The 26,443-nt window shown below is 35.7% G+C and overlaps 1 protein-coding gene across 1 annotated transcript in view; it reads right to left on the reverse strand.

The window, feature by feature from the left end:
* The window catches only part of LOC126967493 (cell adhesion molecule Dscam2-like), a 156,186-nt gene that overhangs the window by 10,623 nt on the left and 119,120 nt on the right, over window positions 1–26,443 (reverse strand). Inside the window, exons 6-11 of the mRNA XM_050811981.1 lie at window positions 13,950–14,014; window positions 7,065–7,168; window positions 5,905–5,996; window positions 2,496–2,647; window positions 1,501–1,591; window positions 233–608 (exon numbers count right to left, since the gene is read on the reverse strand). Of these exons, the coding sequence (XP_050667938.1) occupies window positions 233–608; window positions 1,501–1,591; window positions 2,496–2,647; window positions 5,905–5,996; window positions 7,065–7,168; window positions 13,950–14,014 (880 nt within the window). The remainder of the gene's footprint in view (window positions 1–232; window positions 609–1,500; window positions 1,592–2,495; window positions 2,648–5,904; window positions 5,997–7,064; window positions 7,169–13,949; window positions 14,015–26,443) is intronic.

The following is a 26,443-nucleotide window of genomic DNA, read 5'->3' on the forward strand; positions in this document are numbered from 1 at the left end:
TTTTGTTTTCAAAATTACCGCCAATATTTGTCTTTAAACATTTCGACACGTGTTTCGCCTCTACACGAGGCATCCTCAGGAGATGTTGACTCGCCAAACTCTGGCACGAAGCAGGCACTACTTGAGTCTTGACACTCGACACAGAACATTTGGACACATACATGAGGCAAAAATAATGTATTATCCGTTGAAACATTATTAATAATCGTTATAAAAGTAACACCATACTAACATTCAAACTGCTAGGTATTCGTTTTCCATCCTTCAACCACTCGAAACGTATAGGTAAGTCGCCTGTTCTCACGTTACAGTAGATATTTGCAATCTGTCCTTCCTGCAAATTATTCCCCAGCAAAAGATCATCCAGTATTGGAGCTTCCACAACTTGTATTTCAAAAGCACGTCTTGCCATTTCCCCGGACGGACTTGTAACAGTACACGTATATATGGCGCCGCTATCGTCCTTGGACACTTCCGGGATATTCAATACTCCTCGAATATTTGCAGCACTACGTTTATACTTTCTTGCACGTTGGCTTCGCTTGTAACGGGATTCGAACAAGAAATTTGAGCCTATTGTCTTACTCTTGTGTTCCCAATCGATTTTGCTGCCGGCAAAAACAAATAATTAAATTATTACTGTTGGCCTTATTGGTACGTAGCCAGAAACACTGTTGCAGGAATTAATTTGCGGCCACAATAAATTCTATAATTGTTTTGTAGTTTGTAAGCAGTATTCTAGTATTGAGGTTTCCACTATTAACGTTATGATTATTTAGTAGTGAATTACAGTTAAAACCAATCACTACATATCATAAAACAAAGTGCTCCGCTGTCTGTCTGTCTGTTCGCGATAAACTCAAAAACTACTGCACAAACGGAGTTTATATTTCCAATATTTGTTTTGTATGAACATATTTTCTATTAGAGAATTCATTAATGCAATTAACTGTAAAACTGCTGCGAAACAATTTACTATAACAACAGGGAGCATACTTTACGAAACAATTCTCCATATTATGAATTATTATTGACAAATTGACTGTGTCTACCACACTAGAAACTCAATAAAGGTATAGAATAAGATTAATTTATTGGGGTACCATATAAGTAACATAGTTGTTACAAAATATCTATTACAAAGTATACATTGGTACAAAGTAAGTAACTTTAATAATTTTACAAGTATTCTGGCCTCACACTTGGATTCCCAGGATTTGTATACAACGAAATAAGACATAACGAAATTTAAGGCTGCGACAAGCACCGCGCGCGCATTCAACAAATGATTCTGGATACTACGCATATCGCACGGCTTTATTGTAAATTTAATATTTAATGAATGTTGTGTATGTGTAAATATGATAAATTATTCTATGGTAATGTTTTGTAATTATGTAACGTAATTAGGACATGTGAATTAATACAGATACATAGAAATATGCGATTAGTCACCCACATCCACTGTACTTATAACAAATTTATAGGATAATTAATTACCTTATTGGATATCCATAATAGGGGCATCTCAGATTCAGAGACTCGCCGCTCTGTATTTTAATTGGTGGTAGAGCCCGGATATACGGCGGACCTGAAAACGATCATTAGTTATTTTAAGCCCAAATTTTAATGCCTATTACTTAAGTATTTATTACCCATCTACATCAGACGAGAAGAGTAGTATATGGATTAGTTTTAATGAAAATAAGGGACGAGATGAGCAGGACGTTCAGCTGATGGTAAATGATACGACCGGCCCATTACAATGCAGTGCCGGCCAGGGTTCTTGAAAAACACCAAAAATTAATAAGATTGCGTGCGTGCGTTGCTGACAAGTAGAGTTTAACAGTTCGCCGCTTTTTTTAACGTGTTCCCAACTGTCACAGTCTTTCTAGTCCCTAATTTTCTCCCTCTATCACCTACTAATTGAATGTTCCTATTTACAACTTTGAGTTCCCTTTTCCTGCATTATTCCACACGTGAGACGTGATAAATATTGACACTACAAAAGGCATAAATGGCATTTATTTTCTCAAACCGCAAAACCTGAAAGAGAAGAAACGGCGCATAAACTATCCCAGTACTCTTTTTTGCGCTCTTTCTTTTCTGTTCCTGGAAACTTAAATCGCGCGGTAACTCTCAGATCGGAGATATTTTGGCGCGCGAGCAGCGTTCTGTCGATGCGTACTATTTAACGTGCATTAATAGATTGCTTATAATTATGACGATTTAAGTATATGAAAGCTATTGAAACAAGCTATAAGACCATGTAAAATAAACCATCTTATTAACAAAATAAGTGTCAGAACTTGGTGATGTAATAGTGTGTAGGGCACTCTCGGTTTTGGTGTATCTGAAAGATCTTGTTCCCTGGGGCACTGCCGATATCGGAAGGTTTATAAATAACACATACAAAAATATATTTTTCCAGTTTTATTCGAGATCTTGTAAATACAATGTGTGTATTGCACACATGATTGGCAGGTCACAATTACCATAAACATCCAGCCTGTTCTCATAAGTCGCCACGTGGCTGCCCTCGCTGGCCACGCACGTGTACAACCCTCCATCTTCCACCCTCAGCCTGGTGATATTCAACTGGGCCAGCACTGAATTGTCCGTCCTCATAACTTGTCCCAATGCATATCTAAAAGAAATACTTTCAATAAATAATGAATCAACATTTATTCACAGGTGCTTTGCGTTACAAGGCAAATATGAAATTATTATCTTTTTTTTTCTTTTCTTTTTTTTATAAAAATAAGGAATGAAACGAGCAGGACGTTCATATGATGGTAATTGATACGCCCTACCCATTACAATGCAATGCCGCTCAGGATTCTTGAAAAACTCAAAAATTCTGAACGGCACTACAACTGCGCTCGTCACCTTCAGACATAAGATTTTAAGTCTCATTTGCCCAGTAATTTCATTAGCTACGGCACCCGACCGAAACACAGTAATGTTTACACATTACTGCTTCACTGCAGAAATAGGCGCTATTGTGGTACCCACAATCTATCTGGCTTCCTGTGCAAAGGAGCCTCGCTTAGAGTTGAAGATATGCCTTTAGTAACTGAAGCAAATTTACATTACATTAGTGAATACTGTATACTATATTATATACTACTGTTCACGCGAAACCCTTCTCCGCGTCAGTCCTCCAGGGCCTCGCTGGTGTATTTGTTACAACCACCAAGATTTGCACCGATGGAGGCTAAAGCTTCCGTCGTTGCCCAGACGGAAGATATGCATTTAAAAGGTAAAAATATTAAATAGTAGTTAAAAAAAACTAAAAAACTCGCATTGTATAGAAATTTAAAATTGACATCAATTCCTGCCTTATAGACGATAGATGAAAATTATGTAAATTAATAATAACCTTATTTTGCAAATTGAAAGATGGAATAATTTTATCAAATTAATGTATTGTCATCGGTCCTCGATAAATCTACGAAGTTTGAACGAAATCTGGCCGTTTAAAGTGGGTCAAAATCGTGCCCAAATGAGTCGGTTACAAACAAACATTCATAGACGTGAAGCTAATAAAAAGCGTGTAAAAATTTAAATATCCCAAAACTCACACTTGACTATTTTTTTTATATTTTGTGTGGATAAAACCAGTCCGTCTCAGGTTAGGCAGACACATACCAACGGGCTCATTAAAACCATATCAGATACATTTATCATTGAATTCTTATGTCAAATAACTAGTCGCCCGAGACAGTAAATAGTCAGTTCATATTAAGTTAGGTTGAGTTTGGTAGTAGAAGAAGTACAGAATGTAACTTTCCTTACATTTTTAACAGCAAAGTGTTGCAAATCAAGATAATTTTTACCTATTTTTACATTTTTTGATCTCAGCTTTTTTTTAAGATAAAATACAGCCAATGTCACTTAGTAATAATCAGGTGATATAATACCTGTAAATGTACCGGTGTAAAATATCTTTTAACAAATATTATAATAGAAGTTGATATATAATATATTATGTAGCTAAAAATCTTTTAATTTGATTAGTAACAATATACCACAGACCAAAGATATCTATAACCTATTCTGTGAGCTGTACTAATTGCAAAAGATTGATACAATTTATATTATTTTAGGGAGAAAACATGTTCATAACCAAAAACAAACAAAAAACATCCTAGCCCTTATTCGTAAAAATCAACTAGTCTTTATTCTTCTTCGTCGTATTACTCTTGACAGAGCAGTCATGGTCACGTCGAACGACGAACGATTCTGCGCCAGTTATCCCTGGCTGTTGCTTCTCTGGCACATGTGTTGAAGGGAGTGTTGGTAAGGGCTTTGATCTGGTCTGTCCAGCGCGTAGGGGAGCGTCCTCTTGAACTACTGCCGTTGACCCTTCTCTGAACAACAAGTCTATCTATGGCATGCTCCCCACGTCGCGAAGTATCTGAGGATACGCGCTCTGACTATAGATGAAAGCCTTTCTTTCACCTTGAGTTCAAGTATCGAGACGATTGTGCGGTGTTGTGTCCAAGATACTTGGAGCATTCGTCTCCAACACCACATTTCTAGTTCTAGTCTTAGTAACTTCTTATAATCAATCATAATAAATTCTTTGCAGCAGCCCGTAGACACCAGAACCTATCCATAACCCAGTGCCATGACACGGATTTTCATTGTTTCTTTTCAGGCCAGGTCTTAGAACATTATACTAAATAAATATTGAACTAAAAACAACGGTGGGTTATTTGTGTAATATAAGTTGGCAGCGGCTTAAGGCTGGCTTAGACGTATTAAAGAGTAAAGTTATTAACTAAATTTAAAGTGACTTAGTGAATTTAGTGACAAGTTGCCACATAAAATTTAGTGTCACTTGCGTTAAGTAGAATAGAATTTCGTCTAATTTTCAGGTAAGTTGGTAGGCGGAGCTTATCACTTGACACGTTTGAACAGATACAATTTAGGTAAATGCATAAGTTCGCGAAGCGTTGTAGGGTCAATAGTTCGTGTGGGTATTTCCTTGTGGAATTATGTCTAGGTGGACAGAAAATACTACAGTGCTGTTTGTGGAAGTACCGAAATATACAAGCGATAGAACGAGCTCTTGCTGATATAGTTTCTATATATATATAATTTATGACTTCCTGGCCTTGTTGATCGACCATCTTTAGTGAACTAAAGAGCTAAACTACTTAAATACGTTTGGACACGCACTTAAAATTAAGTTAGCTACTTATCTACTTAATACGTGTAAATCAGCCTTAAATAAAGACAGAACCGATTTATGATGGTTTTAAGACCAATCTGTAGAATTATTTTCTATCGAGCCGATTTTGTGCAATTATATATCGAGTTCGGTCACTGTCTTTGAAATATGATGAACAAAAAAATATTTTTTTTTGATGTACAGGAACAAATAGTTTGTGTTAAAAACCTCCCTATATAACATAAATTTAAACAAATTTGGCTACTGTCAGCCTCTCAACCACCGTCTCATACCCCCGAACAAAATACTCTTGAGGTCTGCTTAATTAAAAAAGAATTAGCTCTATTACTACCTTTGGGTTCAAGATTGTAAAATCCTCAAGAGAGTTTTTATATGAAAATAAGTGACTAGACGAGTAGGACGTTTAGCTGATGGTAATTGATACGCCCTACCCAATACAATGCAATGCCGCTCAGAATTCTTAAAAAACCCAAAAATTCTGAGCGGCACTCGTCACCTTGAGACATAAGATGTTAAGTGGCATTTGCCAAGTAATTGCACTAGCTACGGCGCCCTTCAGACCGAAACACAGTAATGCTTACACATTACTGCTGCACGGTAGAAATAGGTGCCATTGTGGTACCCATAATCTAGCCGGCATCCTGTGCAAAGGACCACTGGTTATTTATTAAAAATGAAACCGGCTTAAGTAAGTTAAAAAAAACCTGGGATCAGTATTGCTGGAAACAGGCTGCCCGTCTCTTAGCCACGTGATGTGCGGTGGCCGATCTGCCGAGGCGGAGCACTGCATACTCACCTGACAATGAAACCAACTCTTAATTTACACTCAAAATAACTAAAACAAAAGGCCTACGCGATTTCTTTTGTTGGAACGTCCGCTCCGTACGGTCCCAGGGAAGCTAACATCGAGATTAAAATAAGCGCCCTCGGCAAATAGAAAACTTCCGCAAAAATTTTGCAATTTTGCTGTTGTTAAAAATTTAATAAGTCATACTTTAGTTGAGACACTGAACAGCGCAGTTCAAGAAATTCTTAATTAGTTCTCATTTATAATTACGGTATGTCTTGTCTTGTTGTCCCAAAAATAGTCTCAAACGGATTTCGAAAGGTAGAACAAGCCAATAACTATATGAATCAGCCCATCATTTTTATTTCTACGTCCCTGCACAACGCATACACTATGAGACATATTCAAATATTATTAATTTACAGACTATTTTCGTATCCACGGTGTTAGAAACTGCAATGGAATAGACCAGGCGTCTCCAAACACCGGCCCGCGGGCCAAATCCTGACCGCCTGTGCTATCGTTCCGGCCCGCGACAGCTTATGACTAGTGTCTATTATTACTATTGCTGTTATAGGTAGAAGAAGTAAACCCAGAATGATAAATAATTACTCGGTTTTATTTACTTGCAAGGTAAAATGACGCAGAAAACTTAAGTATCTAAGCTTAATATATTAATAACTAACAAATATTTAGTCTGGTCATAAATAATGTTCCAATTAAAACTTAACAAAATATTACATTTGAATTTGGAATCTGCCCAGCCAGGAAGCTTAAAGACATCTTCCAATACAGCGGTGAACAGCTTCGGCAATATAACATTGCCTTGTCTGACTCCCCGCTGCAGTCGGATAGGCTTGGATAGGCTGATAGTAGGGTAAGTATTACGAATTCCTCTCAGTTATTGGGCAATTATTGAATATATATTCTATTCAAGTCTCTTCGTCATTCTATTCGTAAAAGTTTATTATACAAGGAAGTTAATTTCACACTGGTTGTACGTGGAAGAAAGTTGCCACATACCCAGGTAGTGAGGATGCCATGTTAAGTTAATATTTCAATGATATATATACTTACATCGCCACCTGGTGTCAGTGTTTTCTCCGTGAAATGATGCGTTATTACCACGCGTCCGTCGGATAGACCTCGTCGAACTCTTTTACCATCTTCTTCAAAATTACCTGTAAATATTTATACAAAATTTGAAGCCGTTCATTAAACTGTATGTACATAAGCACATTGAGGAAATTTCTAGAAACTGTGACATTCATAATATTAACACGAGGAACAAACATAAACTTGTTATGCTTACTACTCGGTTGGGTCGAGTTACACTCCAACTAGATACCGCACTACCCAAGAACAATAGCTTTTTATTACGGCAACTATTAGATGCTTGTGTGTGTGGCATCTTGACATTCAATGGCATCTTTCAAGTTTTGTAACATACGATTCGTTTTATTTTAGATTGAAATTAATAAAATAAAAAATACTTACTGATGACATTCCAGTGTCTTTTTTAGTTCTTGTAGTATTATTTTATAAAAATACTCTACGCAAACCAGTATTTTAGTTTCAATTATTAGTAAAGATTAACAGAACATGTGGTACGTCAACGTTACACATTGTCCGAGACTGACGCGAGTACGCCCACTTGGCCGTAATGTGACCCGCAATTTACGACTGCAGTGTCTAGTGGAGCGCAGCGGAGACCAATCCTTAATCTAAGGTTCAACAGTTACCATTGTTTAACACCGATTCATGTATCATCAGTAATTCTCTAAAATAATATTCCTTCATTTTGAATTTCCCCCTCGGACGCGACGCAATCACAAAAAAAACATCCAAAATATGGCGTCCACCCTAACATCAGAAAACATAATAATTACTTGGGGCGATATTGCAATTTGCGCACCGATCGACTGGAGGTAGTAACCGTGAGGGAAGAGGGGGTCAACATGTCGCGTCAAACGTTACCAGGGGGGGGGGGGAGGTGTACGGTCAAACTGATATGAAATCATGTTGATAATGTCCTCACCAAACCAAATTATTAAGTGATCCTATCTGCAAATGAAACAACATAATTAAAATCTTATAAACAACATATTTTTTTGCCTTAGAACGAACTGAAGTTTTTTATGGACAGCGAGGACAAATGCTCGGAATAATATAACTTTCCTGAAAAAAGCTCGTTGGAGAGACACCACGCTTGCTAATGTGAGGATTATGTCTTCGTTTGTCCGGCTGCATACAACAGGACTACTGACAGTACGAAAAAAAATTAAAAATCTTTGCTGTTAGTCTTACCACTATCAACACCAATGTAAATTAATACTTTCATGGCGACTTCTGGTTACGACAAAAGATTACATTTCATATTATTATCTGTCAATTTTATTCAGAACTTAACAATTCAAAGTTTTATTAATAAAGAGATCTTGTAATAATGCTTCACAAAATCACTGCAACATATGTTTCGCCTCTACAAGAGGCATCTTCAGGAGCAATTGAATTGCTAATCGCTAGAACGAGAGTGGTCGAAATGATTCAAATACGAGGGCAGCTAGTGACACAACATTACTATTTATAAATGTATTAATTGCTTTTCGAAGTATTCTCCGCGAAATTTGACACATTTTTCCATACGATGGAACCAATCACTGAAGCAACCATTACATTCGGAAGTTAGGGTCTCCAAAATGGCCATTATGTAGGCCAAAGGCGTTCTCAGCTTCTTCAGGTGAAGAAAATCTTGACAACGCAATTTATTCTTTATTTTAGGGAAACTATAAAAATCATTAGGGCTTAGGTCGGGGCTGTACGGCGGATGGTCTAATAATTCTATGTTTTCTTGCTCTAAGTCTATAATATAACGTTTAAATGATATAAGGTTTTAATCTACTTTAGCATTATTCAATAAATTACTAAAGTTTAATGTAAAGTTTAAGGGCCCTATTCCTGTGGGAGAGTGGTAAATATGTTACGATAATTTGATTGGAGATTCGTCTCAATCAAGGATTTGCTATTTATAGATACATCTCCGGCAATGAACGTACAACGAGCAGAAATATCTCGTCAAATTTATTTACTGAGACGAATATTGCCATAGTGACGCAATAAGAACATATTACAAGGGTTATACTTAAATATAGGAATGGGTGTTATAACGTAATAATATAAATAAATAATTTTAATGTTTAGGTTTCTACCAAAATTCTTCTGTCATAAAAGACAATTGTGGAATACAGTTGATGTTAAATGTATTAATTACTTTCATTTTTATCAAAGGTTATTATTATGTGTTATAAAATAACTATTAATTAAGAATTCATTAGATTAATTAGTTAAATTTGATTACAAGCTATTTATTGTTGTGTTATTGTTACATTAATATATATTTATAGTTTTTTTTTATTAGAAAACTGTTCTCCGCTAACTAGTGTTAAGTTATCACCGCCGCCCAAATTCTTTAGCAACACTAGAGGAATTACTGGAGTGTGAAACGTGTACGCGCTTTTTTCAAGGTACTCTTGTCGTATCGTCTCGGAAACATCGCTCAAGGAAGCTCATTCCACAGCTTTGTAGTACGTGGGAGAAAGTTCATTGAAAACCACGCTGTGAAGGAACGCTACTCATCCAGATGGTGGGGATGATAATATTTATAATATAGTGGCGTGTCGTGCGAAGACATATATAAAATATTTGCAATAATATTTCCATTTAGGAAGGATTAAAAAAATATTATGCACTAATGTTATTTTAAAACACAATAAAACTTTATTTTAACGTTAACTAGCTGACCCAGTAAACGTTGTATTGCCGTAAAAAAATAAAATATTTAAAAATTTTGGGGTATATGGGATAAATAGATGAAGACTCAAGATTTGTCCATCTACATAAAAATATTCTGATAGATAGTTAAATAGTTACTGTAGTTAATCTACCAACTATAGTTAGCTAAAATTAAGTTTAAGTTTATTTTTAAACTCCTGAGAAAGTTAGAATATAAAAATTCTAATTAGTTATTCATTTGAAACTATTCTATCAATTTGATTTCTGAACGACGGGGGACACATAATGTCAATTAATGAATGCAGCCTGGGTTTATAAAAGAAAAAAAACAATTCGTATCATGACACTATTATGCGGAGGCAATAATGGAAGTGGCCTAAAAACTGCGGCCCGGGGAGAATAAGTTTCGAGGCATAATGAACAATCTAGAATCTGGATACAAACTCAATCTCGGTCAGCTGAAGCGTGTCGGGTGTCGCTTCCATTACACACTCTAATTGGTCTGACGAGCCACAAGCTGGCGTCCTAATGCTATCTCAGGAGTAAATAGGGGCGAATAGCTTTGCGAAATAAATTGCTTTTTAATTTTTAAACATTTTAGTATTTTTCATGGCTCTCTTTGCTTTTGGCAGTCAGTTGTAAATACTGGAACGAAAGTGTAACGCTGCATTTTATTATAACACAAAGTGATTCGCTGCGTCTGTCTGTTCGCGATAAACTCAAAAATACAGCACTGATTATATGTCTATCTGTTAAGTATAACATATCCATTTTAATAGTTTAAAAAATATTATGAAGAGGTAATTTAAAAGTTATATAAATTACACTACACACATAACACAAATACGATATTAATCCTTATCATTTAATTACTACATAATATTATAAAATCATTCAGAAATACGTTATGGTTTCATTTTTAATTCATTAACTTTGACTTTGAATTTCCGATGGCTTTAGACTACATTATTCCTGAATACTTACATCATTTTTTCTATTGGCAGAACAGCGTGCTTCGGGTCAGGTAGTTATATATATTTTTATTATTGACAATACTATTTTGATAAAATACATTTTAAAGGATTAAAATACGCGTAATATTGGCAAAAGAGAACCAGTCTCTCCCAAGAGTGGAACATGAAGCCATTGAAATTAAATTCCAAAACAGAAAAGGACGTCTTGGTCGCATTGTTAATTTCTGAAGGTAGTGTCCGTACTTCAAAGTTTTTGTTACGTTGGTCACTAAAGCCTTCCTCCACTCCTTTCGGTCCTCAGTTTTCCTTATTGCGGTCGAAAGTGGTAGGCCAGTGAATTTCTTGATCTAGTCCGACCAGCAGCTGGGATCACCCATGACGATCACGTCAGCATGGTCTTTTGCCCTCCACCTTGCCTATGACTATCAGTTTGTCTTAATTACCGGGAAGGCGTCAGGCAATATGGCCAAAATACCCCAAGATCTTTTAATAGCAGATTGTGGACAATCTAGTGCCAATGTGAAGTTGCTCCAGGATAGACTTGTCTATTCTCTTGGCCGGATGACGTCGGAAAATGTGGCCCAAATACTCCAAGATCTTTTGATAGCAGAATGTGGACAATCTAGTGCCAATGCGAAGTTGCTCCAGGGTAGACTTGATCGTCTTCTTGGCTGGATGGCGTTGGGAAATGTGGCCAAAATACCCCAAGATTTTTTGATAGCAGATTTTGAAAAATCTAGCACCAATGCAAAGTTGCTCAAGGATAGACTTGTTTGTTCTCTTGGCCGGATGGCGTCGGAAAATGTGGCCAAAATACCCCAAGATCTTTTGATAGCAGATTGTGGATAATCTAGTGCCAATATGAAGTTGCTTCAGGATAGACTTGTTCGTCCTCTTGGCTGGATGGCGTTGGGAAATGTGGCCAAAATACCCCAAGATTTTTTGATAGCAGATTTTGGAAAATCTAGTCAACTCAACTCAAAACGTTATCCTGCAAAGTTTTAGGCAAAAACCTAATGTAGGAATACAGCTGCAAGTAACCGCGTTTTAATCCTTTATAAAGTATTTTATTTAAATAAGTAGGTAACACTCGCATTAATCAAAGAAAATACTATTTATAATTGACAATTTTTTTCACAATAATTTGTCTAGCCCCAAACTAGGTAAAGCCTAGTAGTAGTACTATGAGTGCAAGACAACGATATATTTAAACTTAACTTAAACATACATAAATACATATAAACATCCATGACCCGGAATGAAACTTTATATTAATTATATAAATGTTTGCACCTACCGGAATTCAAGCCTGGGATCTTAGCTCAGTAGTAAACCTGTACTGGGCTTTATGAGTCGTTGGGTGCTATATTAGACCAGTGCAAGCACACGAAGTTTTTGAAAAAAGTCTAATATTAGGCGGGTGAATTTTAAAAGCTTATATTTTAAAATAAGAGTTCATTTTCGATATATGAGTCAAAATAAGGTGAAAATGTCAATATTTCAATTCAAATAAATTACAGTGTATTTGGGACAAAAAAGGGAACTTTTCACCAAATTTGGTGGAATTTATATTTTGTAAAAGATAAAAACCAAAAACTTGGTTTATTGAATTTTTCACATAAATTTTGAGGTAATGTGAAAAAATTGTGAAAACAAAAGTTGTAGATCTTTTTATTACCTACAACTTTTTTCCATAGGACTTGTAGTTTTGCCAGAAATCAAAATAAACCGTTTTATACCCTTAAACATCACCCCTTTTTCACTTCCCGACCACAGATCGCCCGTAATTTATATTTCCTTTCATTTTTGTTATATTCTCTTCCTTTTCCAATAGGATACATTCTACTTTTATTTTTTATAGTATAGTTTGTGTATAGTTTCAAAAATTATCGTCCCTGGTCTATATATGCTCCCATCATTCATAATCAAGTCATAATTGATAATAAAAGCAATCCAAGTCGAGGAGACGTAGATAGTGGCGTGTACAGTATCTGCCTATAAAAGTTCCGGAGTAAGCAAGTAGGTAAGTTAATTAATCCCAGCGAGGTCAGTTAGATGGCCACAAAGCGTAATTACAGCGTTTGATTGCTACACGATCCAATTTGGATTGCCAATACGAAGCTGCCCGTTTCTAGTTAGGGCTGAACCGACATTATTTGCGGTGGTAGTATATACAATGTGTCCCGGCATGTAGGTACTAATAAAACTTTAGTAGGAGTAACTATTAACTATTTCATTGACGAAAATACCCGATATAGGGGTCAATTCTAAAACCCTACCAGTCTATTATTTTTTATTTTTATGAAAATACGGGATGAGACGAGCAGGATAGACGTTCAGCTGATTGTAATTGATACGCCCTGCCCATTACAATGCAGCGCCGCTCAGGATTCTTGAAAAGCACAAAAATTCTGAGCGGCACTACAATTACGCTCGTCACGTTGAGACATAAGATGTTAAATCTCATTTGCCCAGTAATTTCGTCGCCCTTCAGACCGTAACAGAGAAAAGTTTACACATTACTGCTTCACGGCAGAAATAGGCGCCGTTGTGGTACCCCTAATATAGCCGGCATCCTGTGCAAAGGAGCACTGGAGTCTGCAGTTACTTTAGTAAAGTAGTTCTAACAAAGTACATAGCTATTATCTGGTGAATCCAAAACAAACAAACTGCACATGAATACTTAATGAAATATAAGTCCTGTATCTCTGAATTATCCTCAAACTTTTTCCGGAGCTCGTTTAACAGTAAAGCTATTCATACATGAACGAATTTGGTATGACCGAAGCATCGGACGCAGTCGAGTAGCGTATTATTATTATTACCGTCCGGACCGTACCAAGTACGACACCAGACTAATATTGACGGCCCCTATAGCCCAATGGTTAGTGACCCTACTGAGCTAGAGGTCCTGTGTTCGAATCCCGGTAGGTGCAATCATTTATATGATGAATATGAATGTTTGTTTCCGAGTCATGGATGTTTATTTGTATTTATGTATATTTAAGTAAATATGTTTAATACAATAGTCTTAAACATATCGTTGTCTTGTACCCATAGTACAGGGTATGCCTAGTTAGGGGCAAGATAATTTGTGTGTGTCAATTAAATAAAAAATATGGTGCGAGGTGCCCACCGGACCGTACCATATGTCTAGGTTTTAATACATCAAACTACATAATATTGTAATACAAACCCTCATTAGAGTATGAAGTAGACCGGAGATGATGTTGATGAGATGATGATATCCTCTCTGGTAACCTGGAACAATAATAATACCAGAGCTTTATTAAATACAATAATTAAAATCGAAATTACATAATATCTAAAAATATTTCTATGATTTTTTTCTTCAGTTTTAAAATTCATTTCTTGTAATTGTAATGACATTTTACAAAAACAAGTTATTAGAGTCTAAGTGAGTGTGGTATATATAGCACATGGGAGTGGGAGGCTCCTTTGCACCGGATGCCGGCTTGATTATGGGTGGCCCAATGGCGCCTTTTATCCTGTGATGCAGTAATGTGTAAGCATTTTTGTGTTTCGGTGAAGGGTGCCATAGCTAGTGAAATTACTGGGCAAATGAGACTTAACATCTTATGTCTGAAGGTGACGAGCGCAAATGTAGTGCCGCTCAGTATTTTAGGTTTTTCAAGAAGAGCGACATTGCATTGTAATGGGCAGGGCGTATTACCATTAGCTGAACGTCCTGCTCGTCTCGTCCCTTAATGTAATATAAAAAAACAATTTTGTGGTTAGAGTTTATGTAACACAGATGTACACTCACAAACACACAAAGATATTCAGTTATTATGCTCTCTTCTTTTAATATTGAACCGGTTATAAAATCACGTTAATTTTTTTAATTATTATACTAATTAAATTTGTAACCAAAATTTACGAACGATGCGGGACTCGAACCTGCGACCTCTGGGTTTCCGTCCGAGCGCTCTAACCAACTGTTCGAATCCCGCATCGTTCATAAATTTTTAATCCCAGAGGTGAGGGACGTCACTTTAAAAAAAATAAAAATTTGTTTTGTTTTTATTAATTAACATTTTCTATTCACTTATTCATGCAAGTCATGATGATTTTACTTGTGTTACATCGCATAATTATTTGCAAGGTGATGAAGCTATAAATATTTATTTAAAAGAGTCGCAATGAGCTACTTGCCACTTCTTCTCATTAAACCTCAACTTTTTCCGAAATGGTCGTAAATGGTCAAATTAATTATTATATTTTTGATAATATATAAATAACTAGTGGACCCAACAGACGTTGTCCTGTACACACGTCTTAAATCTGAAAAATCGGTCCAGCCGTTAGGAGGAGTTCCATAATAATAATATTAATATTAACATACACATGAGCAGGAGAATTATATTATATGGACGGAATTGAGAATCTAAACCAATCTCAAATTCACTGAAACAAACGAAAAAATTATCAAAATCGGTGCAGCCGTTTAGGAGGTAGTTCAATTGTGAATCTAAACCATCCTCGAATCCCTTTGAACTCACACAAAAAATTTCATCAAAATCCAGCCGTCTAGGAGGAGTTCAGTGACACAAGAAATATATATATAAAGATTATAAGTTTTTGACATTCAAATGAAATTTTTTGACCAAATTTAATAGGTCTATTTAATTGTTTGGAGGAGTTTTTATAATTAATACAGGCTGAGTTTCACTTATGAGCAACAAGTAAAATACACAAATAAAAATTAAAACAAAATTTTATGAACGACGCGGGACTCGAACCCGCGACCTATCGCGTTCCGTGCGACCGCTCTTTTCAACTGAGCCAGCCGTTTGAGTGGCGTATCGTATATAAAACCTTGTATGCTTTGTTCAACTCTCAGGTTGTGGCTTCATCTACAGGATCTACCTTACAGTTGATAACCTGCCCAACCTCAATATTTTGAATACTAAGAAATTGACTTGAGATGTCGCTCTTGCAAATCTAAACAATTTGTTATGTTTTTAAAGTGATAACCCTCACTTCTGGGATTGATTACAAAAATAAAACTAAAAACAAAATTTTATGAACGATGCGGGACTCGAAACCGTGACATCTCGCGTTCCGTGCGCCTTTTCCAACTGAGCCAACTCTTTCAGTTTTATTTGTGTAATTAATCACAGAAGTGAGGGTTATCACTTTAAACACAACAAATTGATCACGTCAAATGTATAACATCAATCGCACTCCACTGATTTGGTAAACTATACAATTTCCAAGAATGTTGTGTGGGAGGCTCCTTTGCACAGGATGCCGGCTAGATTATGGGTTCCACAACGGCGCCTATTTCTACCGTGAAGCAGTAATGTGTAAGCATTACTGTGTTTCGGTCTGAAGGGCGCCGTAGCTAGTGAAATAACTGGACAAATGAGACTTAAGAAGGTGACGGGCGCAGTTGCAGTGGCACTCAGAATTTTTGGGGTTTTTCAAGAATTTTTAATACAAGAAGTCAAAAAAATCATTTTCTAACGTGCTGGCCAGTAACAGGGTATGTGATTGTTAGTTTGAACTATTTCTGCGATATCCTCAAAATAAAAAATTATTACATTACGTCTCAACATTGTATAGTTAACTTATTTTTCATTTACCTCACAGGAACTTTAGTGAACCTTATACTTATCATCAGCAATCACATACACTGTTACTCGCCAGCACGTTAAAAAATAATTTTTATGACAAGACGTCAAAAAAATCATTTTCTAACGTGCATATTCATCTTTTTTATGAAAAAAGGATGTCACCTGGTGTTAAATGATCACCGCCGCCTACATTCTCTTGCAATACCAGAGGAATCAGTGGAGCGTTGCCGGCCTTTAGGGGAACGCGTACACCACGCGCTGTTTTTGAAGGTACCCATGTCGTATTGACCCGGAAACACCACACAAGGAAGCACATTCCACAGCTTTGTAGCACATCGTAAAGCCACACATCCAGATGGTGGGGATGAAATCCTGTTTGTGGCGTTTCGTGTGAAGGTGGAATTCGGTAGCAGAAATCAGGTGAAACAGCTCTTCGGAATACTCCGCGTGATAAATGCGATAGAAGACACACAATGAAGCGATGTCTCTACGCAACGCCAAGTGATCCAGCCGTTTACAGAGCACTGGGTCCCCGACAGTTCGAGCTGCTCTGCGTTGCACGCGGTCAAACGGATTGCGCTGATACTGGGGTGCGCCAGACCAGAGATGACTGCAATACTCCATATATGCATAACATTACATTTAGAGTACCCCGTAGATGTGAGCGTAAATGTGTTAGTAAACCCTTATTTAGCATTCCGCATAGCAGGACCGTTTAATAATATGTTAAAAATTGTTTTATCAGAAGAGTGTGTAATTATATGAATAACGAACTTTGCCACTTAGACCGTTTCATGTTTAAGTCATTAGCTTCATTTAAAAATGCTGTAACCATAAATTTACAAACTTGTAACCAAATTTAGAATTATATTGTTTGTTGTAACTTACTAATGTTCATATCTGTATTGGCTGTTTTAAAAATTAGGGAACTTTAGGTCTAGATTTAATATCCTGTTTATGTAATCAATTTATGAATGTTGTTTGTTTCTGTTGAATAAATAAATAAATAAAAAATAAATATATGGCCGGACTTGCGCTTTTCGAGCGCTAAAATGTGGGCTGGCATAAAGTAGTGCCGTGCTCTATTTATGATGCCCAGCTTCTTCGAAGCCATTTGGGCTTTGCCCTCCAGATGACCATGGAATTGGCAATCGCTCGATATTTCAAGACCCAATATTCCGATACTAGGCGAGGCTTTAAGGGAAGTATTGTCAAAGAGTGGTGATACGATAAATGGGGTTTCTTAGTGGTAAGCGTGCAAATTTGAGTCTTCTAGGGGTTCAATTGGACAAGGTTCAATTTACCCTATTCCGCGACCTTCTCAAGAGAGAACTTGATAGAAGACATATGTTTCTCTCGGCACTGGTCGATGATTTCCCGAGAGAGACCTGCATGACTCGTGTATACGGCCTCACTAATGCTGTCATCTGCATAGCAATATATGTTGGAGGTGTCCACGATACCATTGATATGCAGAATATGTCGGGGGTAGCATACAGCCTTGCGACACTCCAGCGTTCACAGGCTTATCTTTAATAATATTATTATTATATGTTAGAGTTTGTATATTTGGATGTTTGTAACACAATCATGCTAAGACGGCTAAATGAATACTTAGTCGTACGAAATAATTAACGCTGTTAAATACGAATACTCACCCAGAAAGTGTAATATTATAAGAAATGAAAATGAATTTATTTTGGAAGAAAAACTGACACATTTACACAAAAAAGTTAATGAGAACAAAACATATGCTTAATCTTAACTTACTTAATATAAAAAAGAAACAAAAGCAAATCTTAACGTGGCAGTGGTCTTCCAAAACTGGAGTCGACTCAGTTATAAAAAAAATCTAAAGGAATCAATTTTGAGAAAAATAAATGCCTTTTTATAGTTGTGTCCATACATTATGAGCACAACACTGATTTTAAGTGAACCCATTGTATGAAGTTTGGAGCTGAACTGACATATTTTAAAAGCAAAATATAATTAAATGTCACACTAAAAAATATTATACAAAAATAGATTTACAAAAAATTTAACTAAAAATAAACAATGACACTAACATAAATAATAAAAAACATATGTGTATAAATATATAAGGAAGAAAAAAGAATAATAATAAATACGAGTAGCTGTTTTATATAATACTATGAAATTTAAACAGTGCTCACCAAGGCCTGCCTTGATGTAGGGACGTATTGGTCATTAATATGTATTTTTGTATTTTTTCTATAATTCGAGACTGTATATAAACCCCGTAGCGGCGGTGGTAAATTATTCCAGCACTTGGTGGCATTGTACTTGAAACTTCCCCTGAAAGCCGCAGTGTGATGCTCGGGAGGACAGAGCTTAGCCTTGACGATGTTCCTTGTTATAAAATTCAAGACTCTGCCCGCATTTGTCCATAACAGTTTCGAATAGAGATATGCTGGCGTTTTTGTCTTTATAATTCCAAAAATCATACAAGCGAAGTGTTATATGTAATATTTATAAGAGACAATATTGAGCAGCAAACTTAGCCATATTTATGTTCCGCGATTGTTTTCACCTTTATTTAATAAGCGACGTATGAAATGTGGTTAAAAAATGCAAAGCAGCTCGCTCATGAATTATTCATAATTCACATCTTCATATATACGAAGTCAACAAGGCCAAGGCGGCTCCGACAAAATTTACATAATTTAGGCGCGCAAACTTACGGGAAGAGTTTCAGATGTCAGATTATTGTTGTACATTTTAAACTCGCAGATCAGAAACTTCGGCTTATACGTATATTTCACGTTTATGTAGCTTGCTATATATTCTCGTCATCAAATATTGTGAATGATTTAAATGCTTTACTTAGACATTGTTTTTTTATGACTATAAGGACGAGACGAGCTGGACGTTCACCTGATGGTTATTGATATGCCCTGCCCATTACTATGCGGTGCCGCTCAGAATTCTTGAAAAACCCAATAATTCTGTGTACATTCAATATTCGGCACTACAATTGCGATCTTCACCTTGAGACATAAGATGTCAAGTCTCATTTGCCCAGTAATAAGTTGCCCAGTAGTAACACTATAATGCTTACACATTATTGCATCACAGGAGCTTCCCACTATTAAATACCTTAGTCGTCTCTTACGACAACCTTGGTCCTGGGACTTCACTAATCTTTTTATGTCCCGGGGAAGCCCGGGCAAATGTGACAGGTGTTAATTTTACAAAATCTCTAGTCTGGTGCCGGTTCTGTTGACAAGCTCATGCGATTCTTCACACGGTGTAGTCATTGCATATATAGAACATATGAAAGCCAGATAAAGTGATTACTTTCTCTTACTCACGTCAAAGCTTCCTGGCTCCATCGCATGCCCAACCGCAGTAAGACTCTTTTTACTTGAACAGTAATTTTTAGGGTTTCGTAGCCAAATGGCAAAAACCAGAATCCTTATGGATTCGTCTTGTCTGTCCTTCTGTCCGTCCGTATGTCAGAGCCACTTTTTTCCGAAACTCTAAGAACTATACTGTTGAAATTTGGTAAATAGATGTATTCTGTGAACCGCATTAAGATTTTTACACAAAAATAGAAAAAAAACAGTAAACCTTGGTGTTTCCCTATACTTAGAACTGAAAAGCAATTTTTTTTGAATCAAACCCATACGAGGGGAATATTTATGGATAGGTCATGATTTTTTTCTAAACTGAATAGTTTGAGCGAGAGATACTTCCAAAGTGGTAAAATTTGTGTCCGCTCCCTGTAACTTCTAAAATTAGAGAATGATAAAACTAAAAAAATATATTATGTACATTATGCCATGCAAACTTCCACCGACAATCGATTTGAACGAGATCTAGTAAGTATTTTTTTAATACGTCATAATCGTATTATCAATAGCCTAATTTAAAAAAATACACTATTGTTAAATGATCGATCAAAGTTACAACGAACTACAAGAACTTTAATGTTCTGTTACTTGCTGCTACGGAACCCTTCAGGGGCTAGTCCAACTCGCACTTGGCTGCTTTTTTATATAAACGCTATATGATATAAGCGTTTGTAACAATGTACGGTCTACAAGTAAGGCGTTTGATAGTTCGTTGACGCGTGTAGAATACGACGTCTGTCTCTTTGAAGTTGATTAGATTCTTGTTAATAGATTGATGTAGTATTCATTTATGATCCTATCATTGTTCCATAATCTATCTTGAAACATTAAACGTTGGTGAAACATAATTTTTAAGAGCATATTAATAATAGAACACAACTTCAAAAACACTACTCCAAAATAACAGATGTATAAAAATAATTGTGTATTTTTGTTATTTTTGGAATCGGTGTCCTTCCGTCGCGACCCGGTCTCGCCTCTCACCTCCTCACGACTCAAGCACATCTCACCTATAAGTATATATGTAGTTAAAAGGCATAAAAGGCATTTATTTTCTCAAAATTAATTCCTTTAGAAATCTTTTTGATGTCATTTCTAATATACTAGATACTACTACCGCTTCGGAAACAAATGGCGCTCTGAAAGAGAAGAAGCGGTGCAAGAAACTCTCCCAGTATTCTTTTTGAGAGTGCATTGTTTACCTCGTCATCAATATCTGCACTTCGTTTCACTTTAAAAATAAGTGAAGTATCATCAGCAAACAATACAATCTCATGGCTATCATCTACCACAAACGGTAGATTGTTAATATATATAAGAAACAAGAAAGGACCGAGAATAGAACCCTGCGGAACACCTATTCCCACAGGTTTACCCGAAGACCGTTTGCCATTTACATCGACTATCTGAACTCTTTCGCTTAAATATGATTTTAACAGATTAGGGCTCTCTTTTTTACTCCATAATGCTTTAGTTTTAGGAGTAAAGTTTCATGGTGGACGCAGTCAAATGCTTTGGACAAATCACAAAAAATGCCCAATGCATCCTGTGTCTCTTCCCAGGCGTCAAAGATGTGCTTTATGAATCTGGTACCCGCATTAATTGTTGATAAGCCCCTAGTGAAACCAAATTTATTTTTGTTCAATAATTTACAAAAATGCATTTGTAGCTGCTGAAGCAAAAGTTTTTCAAAAAATTTACTAAGACCAGGCAGTACTGAAATAGGCCTGAAATAAGCAGAGTCAAAAGAACTACCCGATTTAAACAAAGGTATAACTTTGCTGTATTTCATGAGGTCAGCGAACACACCCTCATCTATGCATTCGTTAAATATTATTTCTAATTCAGGTGCTATAATGTCAAGTATGTATTTTAAAATATTAGTCGAATGGACCCATAGGTCCTTTGTATTTAGCTAGGTTAACTAATTTAAAGATTTTTAGCATATCGCTTTAACCTTTAACATACTTAAATTTCAAATCAATGGAAGATACTGGTACGTGATACAGGTCTTTGGTCGTGATTGAAAGCTTATGTATAATCTTGTTGTAAAAGTGTGTGAGAAGAGGAAATGTAAAATTCCCCCCGGATTTACAGAATCTAGAAATTAACTCCAAAAGTGCAGAAGTCAATGGTTTAGTATGGTTAATTGCCAATGCTAGGCTTTATTAATATTTAATATTGCTATTAATTCGATTACTATGAGAAGTTAATTATATTTTTCCATGCTATTATTAGTATGTATAGTGTAAGAAGGATGATGGTGAATATTGTATGCGGCAGTTCAGGTTGGGGTCTTCAGCTCAGCTTCCACGTTTTTGTCAAGTTGAGAGAGAAAATCAGGGCCAATGTAGTGAGTATGAACGTAACTCACAACTGTGAGCAGTGTAAAAGTGTTATAAATTGTATATAGCTTCGAAACGAACAACGCACTACAACGCTAACAACTATTAGTTGTAAGTAACTAAAACAAAATATGTCCCTCGTTTTTTGTGTTTTTGAATTTTGTCGTATGACAGTTGGGCCGGTACAACGGAGTTAGTATTCCATTAACTTCTTGAGCTTATTGCAATATTCCACACTTATTTTATATAATTTATAACTTTAGTGTACACAATAGCAAACCAAGATTTATTTATTTTCAATATTTCTAATTATTTAAAATAAAATAAGAATCAGCTGTTAACTTTACGTCTCAGTGCCAGGGTTGCCAACCTAGCGACCCTATTACAAACCTACGTTACAAACCTATCTTGGCTGACGCCGACTTGGCATATACTGATGAATTGAGAACCTCCTCCTTTTTTGAAGTCGGTTAAAAACGAGCATTTGCAATGATGTACGGTCTACAACTAAGTCGTTTAATAGTCCTTTGTAGAATGCGACGTCTCCTTAATGTTGATTGATGATTTGATTTTTGATAGTATAATGATGTATTGCTCATTTATGATTCCATCATTGTTCCATAATCTATCTTGAAACATTAAACGTTCGTGAAACATAATCTGTAAGAGCAAATTAATAATAGAACAACGAACACTCAAGAGGCTTCCTCCAAAGAGACTACGTAATTCACAGACCTGTCACAATACTAATTTTCAGCTTCATGTACCGCCACTAATTAAGGCTAGTGTTAAATTAATACAGCCTGTACTCTACTTTGAGACTCGTTGTGAAAACTATACATATTTAATATGTCTATCTACCTGCCAGTTTATGTGTTATAGTAAAGTGAATTTTAAATTTTCTAATAAGAAATGTCAGTTTGATGTGTTTACAAGCGCTACCAACGTCATGAACTGTCATAAGATATCCGAATTAATAATTTATTTAACTACTGTTAATATTTAAATACTATTTAATGTAATTATCATTATAATTCGAAATAACTATCATAGCATATTATATTCAGATCTTTAGTTAATTTGATTCGTGTAAGTTGGTTGGCACTATAGTAGTGCCAACTAACTAATTTAAAAAACAAAACATAATCGAATTTTTTTTTTACAACCAGCCAGTATGTCATCAATAATAAAAAAGTTTACATAACTTTACACTTTGAGTTAGTAATGACTTAGAAATTAATTAATATAAATGGTAAATTTGTAATATCATGCATTCTCTTTAAGGCTTAGTGCAAGTGGCGGAGAGAGAGAATAAGATAAGTTTTATGTACACGGTAAACATAATGCTTTGTATATGCGTGATATTAATATCAAGTTTCAACTTGATATTAATATCATGTAATATTTGCCAAATGCTGACGACCAATTAAGGTCTGCTCACAAAAATGAATGACACATAATTTTATATTAGAAATAGAATTACGAAAAGCTATTTGGGATTTATCAAGTTACGATTACTGCAATTGGGATTGAAAGAAAAACTAACTGGGAGGAAATATTGGAGTTTCCTGGAGTACAGAATATAAAAAAACAACAAAAAAATAGTGAGTCCTTAAGACTACGCAACAGAGATGAAAATGTATCAAGGCAAGGTTAATCACGAAATACAACCTTTTTTACACACAAAAGCGTAAAGCTAATAAAAATATTAGCCTGTGTATATTAGTTTGTAACTGATTCATTTGGGCGCGAGTTTGGCCCACTTTAAACGGCCAGATTTAGTTCAAACTTCGTTTTATCGATGACTGATGACAATACATTAATTTGATAAAATTATTCCATTTTTCAATTTGCAAAATAAGATTTTTGTTAATTTATATAATTTTTATCTATCGTCTATAAGGCAGGAAGTGATGTTAATTTTAAATTTCAAGCATTATATTTAACCGATTTATGTAATATTAGGAAATTTTCGCATACCAAAGAGAATTTTTAAACAATGCAAATAATAGTTTTACGAAACTAAAAAAACGTGATTTAATAAATAAACCAAACTAAAAAGTAGGAATTTTTTTTTTCGTTCGGTTTTCTATAAAATGCGTGTATTTCTTATGTTCCATTTTCGTTAACAATATAATACATAATTATAATTGTGTTTGAATTACTCTAGTAACAGTTGCTCTCACTGATTGGTCATCGCTGACTGACTCCCATAATTGTCACTTGTTTCGAAGCGACGTTACCCGAACGAGTTTTCGAAACCCACAAAATAAAGTATTTAGCGTGCCTTTTTTATGGAAGAGAGGACAAACGAGCGTACTGGTCATCTGATGTTTAGTGATCACCGCCGCCCACATTCTCCTGCCGGCCCTTTAAAAAAGTGGGAGGCTCCTTCGCACAGGATGCCGGCTAGATTATGGGTACCACAACGGCGCCGTTTTCTACCGTGAAGCAGTAATATGTAAACATTATTATGCTTGTCTGAAGGGCGCCGAAGCCAGTGAAATTACTGGGCAAATGAGACTTAACAGCTTATGTCTCAACGTGACGAGCGCAGTTGTGGTGGCGAAAAGAATTTTTGGGGTTTTTCAAGAATCCTGAGCGGCATTGCATTGTAATGGACAGGGCGTATCAATTACTATCAACTGAACGTCCTGCTCGTCCCTTATATTCATAAAAAAAAGTGTACGCGCCTTTTTGTAGGTACCGATGTCGTATCGTCCTGGAAATACCGCACAAGTAGGCTCATTCCACAGCTTCGTCGAACGTGGCAGAAAGTTACTCCAAAACCGCACTGTAGCCACACATCCAGATGGTGGGGATGATATTCTTATTTGTGCCCCAAGATGTTTTATATTAGAAATGTGTTATACCTACCCGTCTCATCCAGTATCTTCTGGGATATTTACCTATCTCAATACCTTGCCTTTATCATTATTATTATTTATAAGGGAAAAATAATATAGTATCATACACGTCATTATTTTAACCCAACGACGCGACGTACATCGCCAGTTCGGTTCAGTGACTTGGAAAATTGTATCGACAGATATGCGATGTGACCCGAACTCGTATCAAATTTCCTTCCCATACAAATGTATATAAAATATAGATGTAAGTATGTCTCTTAAGAAACTAATCCATGCAAGCGAAATATATAATTCTTTCATAATATGGACTATCAATTTGAGTAATACGTATTAAAACTCAGATCAAATTGAAATATTTATATTAAAAACTAGTTGACCCGACAGACGTTGTTCTGTATATAATAAACAGAAAAATGTTTTTAGTGAATTTGTCAATAATAGAAAATATGTCCATACAAAACAAATATTGGAAATAAGAATAATTGCTTTAGATTGTAAATTTCCTCCCACAATAACAACAGCCACTTCGTCAATGGTAGATAAACTAAACCTCCTTGTGGGTTTTCGGCAGGTGTTTTGTCAGCTCGAATCGCAATATTATGGCTGTTTGATTTGCACGAACTCGTTGCAATTTAAGCCTATGTAGTTCATTGTCACTCTCAAACTTATGACTGTATCTGTCTCCATAAAAATAATCTGATAGATAGTTAACAACTTTTGTTAATGTACCAACTGTAGTTAGCCAAAATTAAGTTTATTTTTTACCTGAGAAAGTTAGAAATCTTATATAATAATTCTTATTAGTTATTCATTTTAAATTATTCTTTCAATTTGATTTCTGAACGACACGCGACGGGGGACACATCAGAGGAAAAACAAATTTGTTGTTTTTATTTAATTCTGACCATCTTCCTATTTATTCACCTTTAAAACCTTCCCTGGACTTCCACAAATAATTCAAGACCAAAATTAGCTAAATCGGTCCAGCAGTTCTCGAGTTTTAGCGAGACTAACGAACAGCATTTCATTTTTATATATATAGATATAGACTAACTGACCCGACAGATGTTGTACTATACATAATAAAAAGTTAGTTCCCGCTAATCCATACCTAAGCGCTTCTAATTGTACTTATGACGATATAAAAAATATAATTTGTGTTATTTTGAGCCTTACAAGCTTATACATTTTTTAATCTCATTACTTTTGAATGACCAAACCGATTTTCACGCAGTAATCAGTCGATCGGTAAAACCATTCAAATACTATTACAAAAAAACACAATTAGACAATTTTATTTCGTAGTTGTTTTGAGATTTCTCAAAATCTACCAGTTCGAATCAGTCCGAATTGTATTGGAAATCTAAGTTTGGTTAAAACCTTCCGAATTGCGCCAACCGCTATGAAATCAGTCGAGCTGTTCAAAAGATATAAAAGGTTTAAATACATCTATACACACATACATACAGACGTACGGACATACGTATTCCCGCTAATAATG

The sequence above is a fragment of the Leptidea sinapis genome, chromosome 13 (genome assembly GCF_905404315.1).
Source record: "Leptidea sinapis chromosome 13, ilLepSina1.1, whole genome shotgun sequence".
In the NCBI taxonomy this organism is placed as follows: domain Eukaryota; kingdom Metazoa; phylum Arthropoda; class Insecta; order Lepidoptera; family Pieridae; genus Leptidea; species Leptidea sinapis.